This window comes from Chaetura pelagica, unplaced genomic scaffold, assembly GCF_000747805.2.
Source record: "Chaetura pelagica isolate M959 unplaced genomic scaffold, ChaPel_1.0 scaffold3, whole genome shotgun sequence".
Classification (NCBI taxonomy): Eukaryota; Metazoa; Chordata; class Aves; order Apodiformes; family Apodidae; genus Chaetura; species Chaetura pelagica.
This window is the reverse complement of record NW_009952974.1, coordinates 1882586-1901223: the sequence shown is the minus strand read 5'-3', so window position 1 is coordinate 1901223 and position 18638 is coordinate 1882586. Positions and strand designations below refer to the sequence as shown.

Below are 18638 nucleotides of genomic sequence, written 5' to 3'. Positions count from 1 at the left end.
TATTTCTCCATGCTAATAATTCATTCAAGGAATTTTAAAAAATTTGCAGCAATGAAGTTGCACCAGTTAACTCAAAGGCTTTTGGTTTATCCAGACAACCAGCAACACTGACTGTGGGATGGATGGAAATATCGTTTAATTTTTATCTGTCCCTGTCATGTCTGACATTCATGATTCTTAAAATAAGATATTGGCTAGGCAGAGAGCTTTTGGCATTTGCCTTCAGATGTACAGCCTCCAGGATGAAAACAAACAGTAGGTAGATGGGAAGCTGTCCTCCCTAGACCTGTGCTAGGAGCCCCTTAAATTTATTTGACATTTTCTGGTGGCAGCTTTTCATAAGAAATACCAGCTTGTCTCTGTTGATGGCACCAGTTTAGTTCAGGTCTACCTTCTGACCTCAGCTTTGATGCAGCCAAATTGGGTGTTTTGGAGAAAAGCCCCGCCTCATGTAGGGGTCTTAGATAGCTTAGGAGGAGTATCAGCAGCAGCAATGATAGCATATACTTCAGAGCCCCTCCATGTCTGCAATCTGTGCTCTTTATTCTAGTTCTATAATGTTGATCAGTCTTTAGTTGAAGATGACTGTGTGTGAGAAGAGCTTATTGAATGGCAGGAGTTGCAGAGAACAGCCGTGTTTTCAGAATGCACTTCAGCTGTGTGAAATGACAGGGAGTTGGAAGCCAAAAGCTTGGCTGGCAGGATGTTGCCCTTGGTCAAGGGTTTGCTGTAGCTTCCTGAAAGGTCTTTATAAGCTGTGACAATCCAGCCTCACGAATGGACTGCTTTTCAAGTTGAGCTTCCTTTATGGGCAATATTTCAGAAAGAACTATGCCTGTTATTCAGTGATGCTGTAGTCAGAGAAGAAATTGAAGGCAGGTGGTTCTGTGCAGCCTCAGCTGCAGCCTGAAAAGGTGACTCAAAGTTTGTAGTGTATACGGCAAGTCATGTACTTGTGTGTTTGGAAGCTTGGCAGATGCTGTATCCATGTGATGTAGCTGTGTATACCAGTCCGTGAGATCAGAATTGTGGAGACATGCATGTGTCAAGGTGCTTGCTATGGGCTCAATCCTGTTCCTACTAGACTCTGCAAAAACTTTTACTTTGTTCTTAGAGTAATCAGAGAAAGCTGGACCATTAAGTAGGTCATAGGCGTACATAGCTCTGTTAGGTTTCTTGGTGAAGCAGTGCAGATGTCAGGATGGGCTGTTGCAATGCCCTTATCAGTGCAAGATTGAATTGTTGTGCAAGAGAACTGGGATGATGAATGTTGCTGTTTAAGAGTCTGGATAGATAGGTGAAGATGAGAGATCTGCTTCAATTTCATCATCGTGTTTCCTGACTCTTCTCATCCCCTTAGGTGCCTAACTTTAATGTTGCCTTAATGCATTTTTAATGGAATGTATAATAAATGCTTCCCTAGACAAGTGTAAACTGTGCCAACTTTCTGTTCGTTTTATGTGTGTAGTTTTTAGCTATGTGTTATTGGCATGCTCCTGAAGCAGACATTCTTTATACAAACCAGTTAGAAACATGTAAATTCCTAGCTCCTGAATCTGCTTCTACTGAAGTGAGCAAGTTCTGACTGCTGATTTCAGAGAGGAGGATTGGGACACTCAGACTAGGTTCATCAATATTTAAAACCATGTAAGGCTACAACAGGATGTTGCTTGATACTACATGTATTTGAATATCACAAAAAAATCTCAGGGAGTGTAAACAGCTCAGTACAGTGACCTGCCAGTGAAGTGACCTGCTTCATTAAACTAATTACAGCGATGATTTTCAGTGGAGATTTAATCACACACTAAAACAAGTTCTTGAAAATGCAGCAAACCAGCAGAATGAAGAACCAGACGTGGATTTTTCCATTAATGACCATTCAACTTGTTTCTTGACGGTTTTAAAAAAAAATCAATCTGGGTTTTTAGTGGTACTTAATATAAATAGGAACGTGGAGAGGATAAAAATCCTAATAACTAGCTTCTGCTGTAAAACTTTATAGGATACCTAATGAAAAGGGTGAGGACAGTAATGACAGAGTCCATTGTCTCTTGTGTCAGTCTTTTGAGTTTGTGGAAGATGATTGTCTTTTTAAAGCAGTTTGTGCTCTTTGAGCAGGGTAAAGTCATAAAAAAGGATGATCCAGTGATAAAAGTGATAGCCTTGACTTGGAGGTGTAAAAGTTTAGTTCCTTGCCTTGCTTTGATTTGTACAGTTGTGACCCAAGTGGCTAAGTATTTGTCTTGGATTCTAATCTGTGGAGATAACATTTCACCTTGTGTGGGAATTTTATCTAACTAGCCGCATTCAGACTGTGAGATGCTCCAGTGTTGCAAGAATTGGGATAGGGAAGGCATATCATAACTGAATTTGGGAAAGCCTTGATTAAAATGAAGGAAATAGGATGGTGTCTTTGGCATTCCCTGGCTTGTAGCAGGCAATCAGACTTTTGGCCCCCAGGTTAGGAAACTCCATTTGCAACCGAGATGTGAGAGTGCACAGCTCAAGCAAGATTATTGCTGTTGTGATGACTTGCAGCCTGGTTACAGCTCGTACCAGGACTTGATGGGAAGAACCTAGGCTTGCTCTGGTTCAGCTTCATAACAGAAAGAGTAACAAAACCAGACTTCTGGGGGTGTTGTGGCTGCTTTGCCTTCAGGCTGGATCTTGACTTCCTCTGTGCCCTGGTGCTGTTCTGGGTACACGACGTGTACTTTGCATAACTTACTTGCTAGCAGTTTTATGGGAAGAAGTATGCAGGACAGTAGTGAAGGAGGAAAGAAAGGAGCTGAGCTGTGTTTTGTTTAATCTGGGGGATTTGCTCAAAATACATCACTGTATCCTTGCCTCCAATAGGGAGCAATTAGTTTTTCTATTAAAGACGACTTGCAAAGGCTATTCCAATCAGAAAAAAAAAAAAAAGCTTAGTTTGAATGTGTGGCAGGTGGTCTGAAAGGAGCATTAGTTTCTTTGGGGATTTGCTGCCTCATTTCTTGCATTACTATTGTCTTCCTTTTTTTTCTAAGTCCTCACTGACTAACTGAGACTACTGCAAAAGAATAGCTATGGCTGCCGGGGAGCCAAGGGGCAGCTGAGAGGTGACAGCTGAAGGGACACTTGCCCCCTTTTCCTCTTCTCCGAGTATCTGTTGTAGATTTAATTATTCAGAGTGGTCTTGTAAGGGACTTCTGTAATTTTAGCTGTGAAAGTCCACAACTGAGTGTGTGGAATGGGTGACTCTTCTCCCACAAGCTGTGTTCCAGCATACGTGTAAGCCCATGATGCCCATGATGCTTGTGTGGTAAGTTCTAATAGAAGTGAAGCATAACTTATGTTTATAGGTTACCTTTGCTTGCCTCTAATGATGGGTTAACAGTAGAAACTGTTAGCTTTAAGAAATAAGCACCAGGATTATTTCTTCTGAAATAAATTTATTTCCTTGCCTGGATAAGTTTAATACATAGTGCAAGACTCTCCTTTGGAAAGTGCCTTACAGATCCCTGCTACTTGAATCATTACCATTAGAGTTTTCATTATCAAGTTTATCTTTCTAAATACTTTATGGCTTCAATTGTTACTATTCTGTAAAGGGTAGAGAACTTACTTAAAGGGCAAATAATGAACAGAGAAAACTACAGTGAAAGATTGCTTGCCTGCCTGTATGCTCCTTAATGCCCTTTCAGATAGTGAGTTGGCAAGTGATGCTGTCTTTCTGAGTTACTAATTAATTAATCTATTGCTTTGATACAGAGGTGGTGTGCTCATGATGAAGGTGTGTCTTCTGGGATCCTGACTGCTTGTGGTTAACAAGCATCCCAGCACAATTCTCCAAAGTTGGTGAATGTATCTCAGCTGGAAAACACTTCTGGTCTGATTTTAAACAAGAAGTGAGCATTCTGCATGGTCTCTCTTCTTGATATTTGACTTTTATAGGTGTCTTCACAGTAATAGCCACTGTCACCATTGGCTTTAACACCCCTGTCCCTTAAGCTTAAGGGCTTTTGGATATACCCTTCTTAGGAAAATGCCTTTGCATTACATTGCTTTTGCTGCTGTTTTATACAAATTAAATCCTATAAAATTATTTGCTTGCTATGCTATTTTCCTAAGCTGGGCATTCAAAGCTATTTCATCTAGCCTCTGTTCTCAAACATTTTAATTGGATTTCCAAAGTATAAGATCTTCTATAAGAGTGTGAGAGAAAGCAGTGCAACTTCTCTTCCCTCTCCAAAGCAAAGTTTTGTTGATAATCTGACAGTGGAGAAAGGGGGGAAATCTTTTTTGGATGTGGAATAATTATGGTTTAATTGAGAAGGAAACCTTCTGGTGGTATTTTTCATACTCTAAACAATTTTGCCTTAAGGCAGCCATGTTGTTGTGTCTCTTTCACATTTGAATAGGGGAAGATAAATTTTCAACACCTACTCAGGGCCATGTTCCTTCAAGCTGGTGTAGGAAGTGTAATTTATATCTCCCAATGCCAGCTGATTCACCTTCCTTCACTTCTTATCCCACCCAAGTGGAACGGTAAATGAGGGCAAAATAGAACAGAAATCTCTCTCCCTGCTTAACTCTCAGGGACCCCTGGGAGGTAGCAGCCGGTGGACTTGGAGGATATTCACCCTTTCCCTTGAGCTTTTACGTCAAGATATGCTCAGCATGACCAGAAATGAAGACAGAAGCTTGTGTTATGCTGTTCATCAGAACTGTCGTCTTCTAAATCCCAAGGAGGCAGCCTGCAGGACCTGGTGGTTCAGCCCCTCTGTGCTGAATCTTCCCCTGCCAAGGTCTGTGAGACAGAGCTGTGAATACAGCATGGATGCAGACAGGGTTCCCAGGGGCATACGTTTGTTTAAGCTCTCTTCTCAGTTTGATCTGATATAACTTATGTAATGCAGTATCTGATTGTCTTTTTAAAAAATAATCTGAGCTTGTACTGTAACCTTCTCAAGCTGTTATGAATCTTCTGCTGAGCAGTTTCAGTGATGCTGTGGGGGAAACAGTTATGCCAGCACACAAAAGATGACCAAGATGTGAGTTTTAAATGCTTTCACCTCTGTAATGAAGGTGATCAAGCAGGGAGGTGAGGCTTGGCTCGCTCAGTGTGCACCCCCATGTAGCAAGCAGGTGTCAGTTCATGTGGTGTGTTGGCCTTCTCCTCTGTCCTGATCAGGAGTTGGTTGCTGTCTGACTGAATCATTTGGTAGTGCCGACACTGTGCTACTGTGTTCTTCCCAATGCCCTGAAGCTTTCTCCCAGGGACACCTGTGTCTGCCGTGTGTTCTCTGCAGCACATGCATGAGGTACTCCCGAGAGAGATGGTAGCTGGAGTGGGGTCCCTACTGCCTCAACAAGTCACATAGGTAGGAGAAGGGGTGACCAATTTTTAGTCCTATTGTGCCCTGACTTCACAGTGAAGAGCAGCTAGAAGCAGGCAGGCACTTTCTTCTCTGTGCACACGCTAGGATTGGATTTCCACAGCTCATTGGTTGCACAGATTGACTGCACTATGCGTTTGTGGTAATGCCAGTGAGATGGTGATAACAGTGGGAACGAGCAGTACTCCTCTCCTGTCACTGGGATGAACTGTGCAGCCCACGCAGCCGAGCCGTTGGGCTGCAGCCACGTAAATGTACCATGACTGCAATAATCCAAACTGCTGGAGTGTTTTCCTTCTAATTCTATATTTCTAGTTCCTCAGGGTCATTTCCAGACTGACCTTTCACAGGCTTTGTCTTTTGTAAAGCCATAAAGCTGTTTGGTCATCACTGATCCTTAAGCAATTTAATACTTGGTCAAAGCAAACCTACCTTTAAAAGTACAGCAGTGCAGTGGGGGGGTTCTGGGTTTTTGTGTGCATGCACACATTGCTAGCTGTTGAAAATTTGAATTTGGTATCACATTAAAGATGTTCGAGCTGCTCCTCCTGATCTTATAAGAAAGCATCAAGCCTTGAAACATCTTTAAGTAGTTGGAATTTTACCTGGTTGGGCAGTGATGCTCGAGAGACGGAAATGGATAGTTTGGGGAGAGTAATTACCCAGAGGGGAAAAGATGCATGAAATTTCTTGAGCTCTTGATCCTTCATAAAGTGCTATTTTTAAATTATGGTTTTTAAAGCACAAAACTGGAGATCTGGGCATGACATGATAGCTGTGACCATTATAACTACTAAATGAACATGCAACCAACACGGTTGCAAATTCATACCTGTGATTATGGGGAGAAACAGCTACTTTTGTCATCCTTCCTCCCTGCCAAATTTGTGGATGATTTCCCATCAGATGTCTGCAATGCAGACAGCTAAATTATGCAAAGGAATCTGCAGCTGTTGTAGTTTATTCTCTCCTATACCCGTGAAAGAACTGTAATCTGCCTTGTATCAAACCTTAGAGCTACTCTTTTACATGACATGTAAGAAATCCTTGTTTGTTAAAGATTTCCATAGGAGAAGAGAGCACATTAGTGTTCTTGCATAGGTGATAAGAGGGCTGGGACTTGTATGTATCCTTGCCCTGTCTCCAGAGATTGTGTCTCCCCTCCCTCATGTGCATACTCTTGCTTTTGTATATACAGAATCACAGAATTGTTCTAGTTGGAAACGACCTTTAAGATCATCGAGTCCAACTATAACCTAACTCCATGTTAAAAGCTAACAGGGCACATAAGGGCTGGATATTCTGCTGTGTTGAGAGGTCACAGTCTTCCATAGGTATAGTATGAACTGTCAGTGATGTGCTTGCTGTAAGCAGGATGTGCTTTGTACTTCAAATGTTTTCTCATCAGACTGTTGAAGGTATTCTTGGTGTGCATCTATAGACGGATGTAGAGCTGGCATGATATAATAAATAGCTGGTATGCAATAACAGTACTCAAGCAGTCTGTGGATGGCAGAAATGTAATGATTCTTTAAAATCTTGGTTTGCAATTTAATTTATCTCAAGGGTTCTTCATGTAAAAAATTCCTTGTCCACAACCGCCTGGATGGTGGCTTTTATCTCCTGCTTGTCACATACATGGCAGATCCTCAGACAATGTTGTCTTGAAATGAGAGGACATGACTAAAAGCATGGTGTTTATTTTTGTAGCCATAATAACCTGAAAGAAGCAAACAGTGAGTGACAGAGAGAAATACAGATTTACGCTCTGGGGACAGCACTACAACAGCATATACAGGAGCTTAGCTGGGGCTTTTGGGCTGGTTTGCTGCCTGTCATCTGCAGGCAAAACTTGGGTTTTAACAGTAGAAGTATTAGTGTTAGTTCACTTCTGAAAACGTTTGGAGCAATTGTCCTCTATATTGAGTCTTTGCCATGGTGCCAAACAAGCTGCTGTAAACAAATACTGATACTTGGGGGAAAAAAAAATAAATACATGTGTTAACCTTCCCTTTGTCTGTGTGCTGCTCACCCTTGCATGTTAGCATCGCTCTGTCTGTGTGTGGCCTTTGCCTCTGCCCATGCATGCAGGCACACTCTGGGAAGGATGAAGTGCTGAGTGAGTGTTTTCCTCTGCCCTGCAGTGGAATTCTGGAGGTAAGTGACTTCTTTGTGCTGGGGCAATGTGAGGACCTGTGATTGTTGTCATTCTGGGAGTGCAGCTGAGCTAAACTGTGTGACAGTGACTGCAGTGAAGGCAGAAGCTCTTTGTCACTCTGTGCAGTGCAAATCAGGAGACTGATTATAAACGGAGAAAATATAGTGCTTGCTTCAGTTAGGGACATTTAAAAAGTGCTTAGCAAGGGTCTGTCTTGCACTTGTGGTCCTAGCACCAATTTTTTGTAAGCTTTGTAAGACTTATTTTTCCTGACTTGTAGCACTCCTTCTTTACACTTAGTCTGTGTGCTCTTTTCCATTCAAGCCTTGGCCCTTGCAGCCTGAGCCTGCTTTTGTGAAGAGTAACGAGATGAGGTGTAGCAATGTCAAAGGAGTTGTCCAGAACTGTTCAGCAGAGCCAGGCAATGTATCCCAGACTGGTTTCTGCTGCCAGATGGAGAGTACCACTGACTTACACCTCCAGGGGAGCTACTTGTCTTCTGTGAGAAACGACTGAAGCTATGGGAGTGCTCTTGTGCAGACACTTAAAAGTCCTTTAGGTGTTTCCACCAGCCATGACCCAAAGAGGCTCAGAGGGTTTCAGTGTACCAAGAAGGCTGCAGGGCATCCTTTTGTTGGCTGTGACCTCTCTCTTCTTTCTCACCTGGGATTAAACAGGTTGCTTCCTCTGCTTAGTCTTATAGTTTTAATGTCAGTATACAGTTGACACAAGAGTGTGTCTTTGTAAGAGCACGTCTATCAAAGATTCCCGCTGCAGACCTGTCCTTTCACTGTCCCAGCAGACCTTGTGCAGCACATTGGAGCATCTGGGCTAAGAGCCTGTAGGGTTATTGTTATTTTCCCATTCATTTTATGAACAGAAAACATCTAAAACTGGAAGATCTTAGTGCAGAGTGATAAAGCCAGTGCTGAACAACCTATTGTAACAATCCAAGCAGAGGCAGTGACCTTGGAATTCATTTAAATGACTTTTTCATTGGCCTTGAGAATTTAATGGCAATCCTCACAGGATTATTGAAAGGTAGGATAAATAGTCATGGGAGTGATGAATTGATTTGCAGTGTGTAGGTCTGACTTCTAATCTGTATGTCCCCTTTTCTGGAGGTGGAAGCAGACGGTAGCATGCAATAGCAAAATTCTCATAAAGGTGGCCAGAGAAGCATCATTTATTGTGGGAGAAACTCTTGAGATTCATTGTCCCTCTTTCAGATTCAGTTTTATGTGATGGCTTTTTTTCCAGGCTGTCATGTCTATGCTGTCCTCTGTCAGGGGTAGAACAAGCATTGCATGATAAAGATTTGAGGACTTCAGTTTGCATTTAAATATGTCTTTAAAGACCTGATCCTGCTCCCCCTTTATTTTAAGCATGAGTGAGTTAGCTTTGTGGCAGCCAGTAGTGCTGTGTCTATGTGATGTTCCTGACAGAACCCAGAATAGTGCCATTTGATAGCCTGGATATCTCTGTCCAAAACATTACTTACACGAATTTCAAATTATTTGGATTTTTTTTATTATTATTTCCTGGGCAAAGTGCTTCATTTGTTTGTGTTATATTTTTATCTCTGTATAGGTTTGTGAAAACTCAGGTTGTTTATTGCTTTTTGGATGATCAGATCTAAGATTAATGATTGTGAAACATAGTGTAGATTGTGTAGGTACTGTATCTACAGCATGATATGAAGCTTGCTTTGGGTGGAGGACATGTGTGTAAAGCCCACCAAGGTGAAGTTAACCCTGCAAAAATTTGTTGGTTTTGTACAAATTTGAGCTAACTAATTTGGAAAGGTTCAAGTGAGGAAGAGCACAAAATTAATAAAGTTCCCTGCTCCTAAAAGGAGAAATAAATCAACTCAGGCAGGTGTCAAAGGGAATGGTTAGCTCCTTCCACAAAGCCATACGCCTGCAAGTTTACTGTGTGTGGCAAATAAATAATTTTGCCAACCTCTTTCATGCTCTCAGCCAAGACTAGTGGTACGGAGAGTAACTCTTCCTCAGTCTTTTTTTCCGTCTTCTTCCTGAGTTCACCTCTAAAGCTGTCACTTGAGGCTTCCAGCATGCTCACATGTGCTTCCACCACAGTGTAAAACCTGTTGAGATTCCCTTATTCTGCCGCTCCTACCACATTATAGCATTGGTTTTGCTCAAAAGCAGGACATGGGGCTTTTTAATGCAAGCATCACTGTGCAGATGACTAAACAGCATTGACCTTGCCTGGTATTTGAACTGGAGCTCAGTCTGGAATCAACCTTTTGGGTATTTGCTGTAATTCTCAGGTGGGATTTGCAATCTTCATTCAAATGTATCCACTGAGTGCTATAAACATGCCCTGAAATAATTTCATGGTGTGCTGCAGTGGTTGGAGCTCTGCTGAAGTCCCTGTTTGCTGTGGTGAAGTTGCACCTGGATGTCCTGTCACTTCTTTGCTGTGGACACCCTTTGACTTGTGTGATATAAACCACAGTGGACTGGTTGAGTTCAGGCTTAAGTTTGTGTCTGCTGGCTTTGGCAGCCATCTGACAGTGGGAATCAAGGCAGCCCTGAGATTCAGAGTCCTTAATTTTGTTTTGGTTTAGTTTTGTTGGGCTTTTTTCAGACAGCATAGCCCTGTTGCCCATATTCCTCAGAAATGGCCTTTGCTGAAGCTGTGTTGAAGCAGTTTTCTAGCTGTGTTTTCTGCTATGACACTCAAAAGCTCAGCAAAGTCAGGACTTTCAAGTGCCCATTTCAACAACAGCAGCTGAAGAAAGGAAAAGCTGGCTGCTTCTGCAAACAAGAGGGGTTGTGTTGAGATGACCCTGCAGCAGGGCAGGCGAGTGCCGCGCGATGGGCCTTATTGCAGCTCTGTGTCTGTGGGCAGGAGTTGGCCCTTGCCCTGCCCAAGCTCAGCTCCCTGTCACTTCCCACTGATCCTGTGGGGCCACAGTGGGGTCCCGTGGGGGTGATGGCAGGGGCTGTGCAGGGGCAAGGAATGTGCTCCCCTGCAGGTCCAGCATCGTGCCACGAGTGCAAAGCTTCATGTCGTGGCAGGAACCTCACCTGGTCCTTCAAGTTCAGCTTGCCTGCAAGCAGTTGTACCAGCTGAAAGCAGTTTTACAGTCAATGTATTTTAAGTCTGCTTTTCTTGCTCATGCATTCATTTTACTTTATTGTAATGTCAGCACTTAGCACTGGAGTAATGGCAGGTCTCTGGAGAACTCGCACAAGCAAGAAAGCACCATTATCTGAGCTTTACAGGTCCTGCTTACGTTGAGAACATACGTGGTGGTGTAATTACACTGCTGTGATTAAATCACTGCAAATACTTGCTAGAGGGACATGCTGCCCCAATGTAAAGTGGGGCTTATTATCAGCACAGTTTAATTCAAATTAATTGCTGGCTTAAGCTGTGCTAGTATAAGTCTCCGCTTAAAGTCAGGGAGTCATGTGAAGGCCAGTGTTGTTTCTTTTTAAAGCAGATAAAGATTTGGAAACTGAAATGGGTGAGGTTATGCCTCGCCCAAGAGCGATGGGCTTGACAAGTAATGTTTATAGTACTTTCTGGGAGGAGAGAGGTGTGGATGCAAATTCAGGGCCTTTATTATTATTTTAAGTAGATTAAATTATTTGTTTAAACCATAGTGACCACTTTGGTGAAGATCCTAAGTCATACTAAGGTTTTACAAATAAATTAAGTAAAATACATACTAAATTCTAGTAAATCTCTGTCACATGGTTCTGGATTTTGATAATGTCTAGATGGGTCAATGAATAACTGTGGCGTGCACAACTTAATTGGATTTTTTTTTTCTTTTGGTAGGGTGTGGGCACTGTAAGAAAATGAAGCCAGAATATGAGAAAGCTGCAGAGTTTCTCCATGCAGCCAGTGATGTAAGCTAATTTCCTTTATTATATCCTTCAAATAATCAGTAATAAATAACTGGAGTAATAAAAGTGACTTTTCTCCCTACAACAAATTCAGCTGTTCTCATCCTCCCACAGGACCCTTCAAAATGTACTTCCAGAGTGTGCTTCTCATCGCTAATGCATGAACCCTGCCAAAGTCTTAGAAAGAACATTCTGTCTTGAACAAAAACAAAATCGAAAAATGTTTATGTATTCTGCTGTAGGCCTTATACATAATATGACCAAGTCCAAAATGGATTTTTTCCCCCCCATACTTAAAGGCATATAATGTGAAGAAACATGGGCTTTTATTTATTAATTAAATAAAGAAAAAAAAAGCAGGTTGATCCCTTTTTCAAATAGCCTGGTTTTATGGTTGCATCACTCCATTAGCTTCACCTTAAGTGCTCCATCAGCATGGCTGGAGAAGAGAGATCCAATAATATAAGTATTAGTGTTATTGATTCAGTCTCATGCTGTGTATGCCATGCAATAAGAGAAGTAGGATTAGTCACCCCCATACTTCAGGCATCTTCAGTGGAGACATCTAGAGTCCCTTTGAACCTGTTGGAGAAGAAGGAGGAGATAAGAAAAACAAAAATGAGATTAATCAAACTTTACAAGTGTTCTTCTGTGACTTTAAAGGTGGTCCCTGTAAAGATGTCTGCAAGTTAGGGAAAGTGTGACTTTAAAGGTGGTCCCTGTAAAGATGTCTGCAAGTTAGTGAAAGATGTATTTGTTTTGGAGCAAACTTGTCTTTAACAATGCTTGTTTCTTCTGAGAGAAATTGGGATTTGTGGGAGGAAATGCCATTCCTGGGAACATCTCTTAAACATTATAAAGTGAATTATGAATCCTGTCAGAAATGGGAGGAGAACAGGTAACACTGGTTACATTTAGTCCATGAGATGTCCTTTCTGGTTTTTACATCAGTCCTCTGCTTGTTTCCATATGTCTGTGCTGAGTACCTGAGAAAGTGAAGGCACCTGGATCATGAGGGATTGCCCCCAAGTCCATTGTTGCCTGCCAAAGGGGTGTATGTATGTTGCTGGGATTTATAGTTAGGGATCTCTGTTTTAGAGTCCAGGTGTCCTGGCAGCAGTCGATGCTACTGTCAACAAGGCGCTGGCAGAAAGATACCACATCTCAGGATTTCCTACTCTGAAGTATTTTAAGGATGGAGAGGAGAAATACACTCTGCCACACCTCAGAACGAAGAAGAAGATCATCGACTGGCTGCTGAAGTAAGTTTTGAGAGTCCAAGGTAGTATTCAGGTTCCCAGTTACTGGCTCCTGAAGGCTGCTCTGGTGAGGAAGTTAATCTTAAACCTAGCTTCATCAGCTGCCCAAATCCCTTGCTAACAAAACCAAATTGAATCCCAGTATTCAAAGCCGTACAAACATGTATGTTAATTATGGTCTCTAATGCACAACATCCTTTATTTGCTGTGGGATTTTTTCATGGTTGTCCCGGTAATTCTTTTCCAAAATAAATATTTTTCAAATATACCCTAAGCCTCTCAGTGAAGAAGGAATAGCAATGTCTCTGAAAAATAACAGAACATTTGTTGTTCCCTCTTTATACTAAGCAGCAGATTTCACTGTTAGTAACTGAATTTCTGCAATTGTACTTTTTTCTTTCCAGCATTTCAGAGCCAATATCTAGAATAGCAGCTACATGGGGCTGAACGAAAGCCAGTGAGACCAACAGAAACAGAACCTTTGTTTGCACTTCCCAGCTTTCCTTGGGTGGTGTGCTAAAATATGCAGAATTAAGTTTGAGATATGATGAAAATAATTTCATTTCAAATAAGTAAATTGGTGGTACAATTCTCTCTTCAAGTGTTCTGGAATAAAATATGCATTTCCTTTAGGTACTGTAAGCCTAATGTATTTTCTGCATTATTCAAAGTGAGAAAAACCTGCCAGTGTTTTGTGAAGTTTTAAAATCATTTAACTGTTAAGTGCAGTTGGCATAAGGAATGCAATCTTAATTTTTCCCCTCTTATTTGGTGGGAGGAGGGGAGGCTCTAGGGTTTCTAGGGTTGTAGTGGTTTTTTTGAGTGTGTGTTTTTTTTCTTTTTAAGTTACATCTCTGAGTGCTTCAAATCAGGTAATATATATATATATATAGATGTGGCCTGGCATTGTCTTTGTATGTAGCATGTTGGGAAGTTTTAACTGTATTTTACATGTAGGCACAGTACTGTCTTGGCCTTCCTGTGTACTCAGGCTTCAGGCTGCTTTGTCAATAATGGGTGTTAAGTCACCATCCTAGTTTCATCAGTTTGTTGGAATACTTTGATTGCTATGTAATTTTTATTGAGTTAAAGACTGAGGTTTACAGTTCCCGTACACATTTAGCAAGTGAGATGCAACGAGAAGGAGGAAAAGGGTGTTTATTCCCTTCTGGATCCCAGTGTGCCTCTGGAAAACTTGTCTGCAGCCTCAGGTAGTCAGCAGCACAGGGGAAACCTGGACTTCTTGTCTCCTACTCTTGACTGCTAGGTGCTCCCACAACTAGAAATGCAACCAAGTTAAGATCCTTGTTGCTGACCTGGGCTAAACTTGTCACAGCTACAGGGAAGGTGGGGGAAACTGGGATGCATCTGGGTTGCAGGCAGGAGATAAAGAACATCCTGTGAAAACCTATCCACTGAGTGGTCTAGTTGTAGCCATGTGAGTTTTGGCTCTGGTCCCCAGTCTGTCTGTGGTGTCTCTGCCACCACACTAGGTTGTTACCAGTATCTGTGTAGCTTGTTTCAGGTCAGTGTGGGGATGTCTGTGAGATGAAGTCACACCTCTGACTGTAACTCTGATTGATGATAGTTCACACCATGTTTGTGTGAAAATTCAGACCAGCTGTCCTAATTATTTTGCTAACAACTAGCAAATTGGTATCAACAGAAATATGGTGGATGTCCACCAAGTGACCTTGAGTAGGACTTTAAAAATCAAGTTTTTATCTACTTGGTTTTTATGTACCTGATAGAACTTAAAATGATGCCATTCAAAGTGACAGGAAAGTCTGAAAAGCTAATTTATTACCAAGGCGACATATGAAGGTCTTTATAGTGTGGCACCATTCTGATGATTTTATGTAAGTAATCACTATTTAAGATACGGCAGGAATGAATTTAATGAGTCTGAGAGAAATCTGTGAGCTGCTGAATAGCAGAAGTTTTGTTAGAGGCGCTCTAGATGTGCAGGATTGCTCTGATCTAGTCAGTATGTGCAGTCATAATTGAAACCTGACATTCTCTTTATCAAGGTAAAATATTCCAGTTCAGTCACCCCCAGTCTTCGAAGTGGAACGATGCTGATTATTGCATCCTGGCTTTAATATCTGAATTCAAGAGAAGGTCATGAAATTCTTTATAGAAGTTTGCATGATAGCGATAAAGAGTACAAAAAGAATGTTTGAATGGAAGATGCTGTTCTATATTGGTTGCCTTTTGATTCCACCTGCTTGCTGTTCTCAATTCATGCTTATGGATGACACAGTGATAGAAGAGCAATATTCTTCCCACTCAGATACTGGATGCAATGTAGGAAGTCTTTATTCTTCATTCCTACTCATATGCCTGAGTACAATCACTTAAATTATATTTTTATTGTGTTACAGAAATTAACTTACATCTTTTTTGTTACTATCTGGTGTTGGAAATATCGAGCAAGTTTTTCTACTGCACAGGCACCTTGAAGGATTGTTCAACCTCAGTTGCCTCATGATAGTTGTGATCAGGATGTGATGTCCCTTTGTCTGCTTCCAGAAACATTTTCAGACCAATCTAATTTCCTTTCTTTTCTAGCCCTGAAGCACCACCTCCACCTGAGCCCGCATGGGAAGAAAAACAGACTAGTGTTATCCACCTTGCTGGAGAAGACTTCAGGGAGTCCTTGAAGAAGAAGAAGCACACCCTTGTCATGTTCTATGCACCATGTGAGTAAATACCTTTATATGGGATGGGTTTTTGTAAAGCCTATGGTTGATGTAAGCCTGAATTAATTCCCTTGCTGTCCCTACACTTTTAAGGATAAAGAGCTTGATTCTGAATGTAACTGCATGGGACCATCCTTGGCACCATCATTTGTGTCTTTATAAATGGAAACAAAAGAGTATACAGGGTTTATTTTAAAAGTTGTTAGGTTACTGCAGACACCAAATGGGTACAAAATCACACCACATTTATTTTCCTCTGCTACATTTTCTGGTCCATATAACAAAATGTGATCCTTTATAAGTAGCACAATGGACATGGAGAGCCTGACTCATTCGTGCAGCACTTTAGTAGAAAAATCAATGGAGTGGTGTAGGAGGAATCAGTCCCCAGAGGCTGAGAACAAATTTTGATGGAATAAATTTTGTCTGTAATAAATCTACATTTAAATCTCCACTGGGAATATGAGCATAACTTCCTCCTCCCAGATTGTTTAGCATGCATCACGTGCATGCTTTCTTTTTGGAGCTCCTGAGAATATTTCTAGAGAACTTTTGAATCAGACCCTTTATAAATTAGGCAAATGGGAGGGACCTCCTCTGTTATCTGAGAGACAGGTGGACTTGGTATGGGTTCTTAAATTTTGAGGGGTCTGTCAAAGGGAGAGGGCAATCCTGGCACTTAATGTTGCATAGTATTAACTTCTAGCACCATGACTCAGCCCCCCTACTCCCAGGTGCAAGAAAAATTCTTCCCCATCACATGGCCAGCCCTGCAATTCATGGATTACCTTCAGAGGAACAGTTATTAATTTGTTCTTGTTAAACTGAAGGCATTTTCCAGAAAGTGAGAAAAAAAAAAAGCTCAGGTCCTTAATGTTTGATTAGGCAGCCCTTTATTTTTCTTCTCTGTTAGAAAATTAAACATGAATGCTTTTGGGCTCCCACAAAGACCTGGTGGATCTGGGAGAAGGGAGGGGTGCAATTCAAAAGGGAGATTTCTGGAAGGTTGTAAAAGAAAAGGGAAGGACACTTAATCCCTTCTCAGCTCCAGTTCCCACTACCAATTGACAAAAAATTGCCCATGTGCCAGGAATTTCTGATTCATGGACCTCAACTGGTTAAGAGCAAACTGTAACTTTAAAATCCAATGATTTCACGTGAAATGGTAAGATTTAGGAGTACACCATTCTTGAGTTCTCTTCACCCAACAAGTCACTTTCTGTAGGAGAGAGATTTATTTCCCTTTTGGTTTTTACCTGCATCTTTTTATGGCAGTTAAATTCTTGGTCTTTTTAAGGCCATGTTTGAAGCAGAGACGCTGTGTGCAATGAGTATGTAGCTCTCAGGGCTGAGAGCATGAGGCAATTTGCCTGATGAGCTAATTACAATACTGTTGTTTGCAGGTTGACTCACACCCTTACACCAGGAGGGGTGAATAATGCTCACTCTGGCCCTGTCTGTATGACCAGGTTGTAAAAGCAAGGCTTGCATGATGTAAGACTGTTGGGTCCTTTGAAGCTGCCCTTCAGACACATTGTTCTTCCACTGTTTTGGATACAGTGCTGCATGAGACCAGTTATATACAGGACAGAGAGGTGTTAACAGGAACCAGTTCTGGCCTTGCCATGACTCCTAAGACAGTCAGTGTTGCTGGTGTGTTGTCAGTATGTGGGTCATGCACTGTGTCTGATTTGTCATATTTGTTCTCTCTAAATTTGAAAGTGTCTGTGTGCAAAGCAGAAAGTAGGCACACAAAGGGAAGGCAATGAGCCTGCCCTTTGTTGGGTGAAGGGGAAAGCAGCAGATGAATATTTTCAATCTCTGGTTTCTGTGAAATAATCATTAATGCAATAGAACGGTACAAACAACGTTATTTTTCTGCAGTGATAATGTGCCTCTTGCTAAATTTGATAGATTAGCTTTTGTTTACCATTTTCACAATCTTGAGACCTCTTGGAGCTTACATTGCCAATTAGGCTTAACTTCCTTATTTTAGTGCAGGAGGAACACTGCTAAAATTGCCAGGCCCCATTATCTAAAATAATTTTCCCTTTCTATTCAGATCCACATCTTAGGTCAGTTCAGACTCACAGTATGTTACTCTAGTTACTTGTGACTCTTTGACAGTGTTTGTTACACTTACACATATGCTGAGATATTTTAAGACTGGGGGTGTGTGTATACATGCATATATAAAGTATGTTTATATATAAATATTTATGCTAAGAAATGTATCTCTCATCTGTCAAAAGAATTCAAAGCAGGAAGTTGAATATTCAGACCTTTGTAAAGCTTTCAGCTAGAGTCACAAACCTTTAGGCAAAGGCCACAGATTTATATCTTACATGAAAATTAAAATGAGATCTGGCTTTTCTGTGGCAGCTTGCAGTCCAAATTATTTAATACCTATAGGAGAACCGTGAATCTGCTGCTATGCCAATAACTCTGGACTGAGCTGAATGGTGCTCTAATGGTGCTGAACAGTGCTTCACAGTGATTTAGCTCCAGAGGAGAAAGCTGCTACATCCACATAGAAAAGATGGGAAGCTCATTACTCCATCACCCTGAATGTGGCTGAAGCATAAAGGTTATTCCTGGTGCAAGTGGGATATTTTAAGAATTGAGAATCAGAATCACACCTCTTGAAGTTGCTGGGGAAAAAAGTACACTCCTGTGGATGTGACACCTTCAGAGAGTAATGTTCTAGATTTCACATTCCCATTCCTTCCCAGTGGCATCTCTGCACTGTGACTGATTTGGGGCAGCAGTGGAGGCAGGTCCCCAGTACTGACTTGGGGCAAAAATGAGGAGAAGTATGGGGAGAAGTACGAGGTCTTGGAGTACTGGATACCATCAAGTACTCCCAGGTTTTCTTTTGTAATTGCTTGTCTTTGTTCAGAAATGGGGAGAGGAGACAACTGGTCTGAGTGTGGTTTGGTGTACACACGTATCCTGGTATGTGTATGACCAGGATTTGGGAGAATGTGGAACGAATCAGGAAATGAGCCAAATATACAGGAACAGATTGAGCCTAGCCCAGTTAGACTGCAGTGCTTAACCAGCTGTGGCCAGAAGTACAATAGCTGCATGTCTATGGTCTGTGTCCAGAGCTTGTTCAAGACTCACAGCATTAAATGCTGCATCCAGGACTGACCAGCTTGCACCAGTGCTTCTTCTGGGATCAACACACTGACTCTTCTTTCTCTTATGTCCTCACTGTTTGTTCATATCTGAACGTGTTTTATCTGCATTTT

At 41.6% G+C, this 18638-nt stretch overlaps 1 protein-coding gene across 1 annotated transcript in view; it reads left to right on the top strand.

Annotated features, from left to right (window-relative positions):
- PDIA5 (protein disulfide isomerase family A, member 5) overlaps positions 1 to 18638 on the top strand; it is a 90307-nt gene that overhangs the window by 48072 nt on the left and 23597 nt on the right. The window contains exons 12-14 of the mRNA XM_009996222.1: positions 11356 to 11426; positions 12522 to 12685; positions 15254 to 15384. Of these exons, the coding sequence (XP_009994524.1) occupies positions 11356 to 11426; positions 12522 to 12685; positions 15254 to 15384 (366 nt within the window). The remainder of the gene's footprint in view (positions 1 to 11355; positions 11427 to 12521; positions 12686 to 15253; positions 15385 to 18638) is intronic.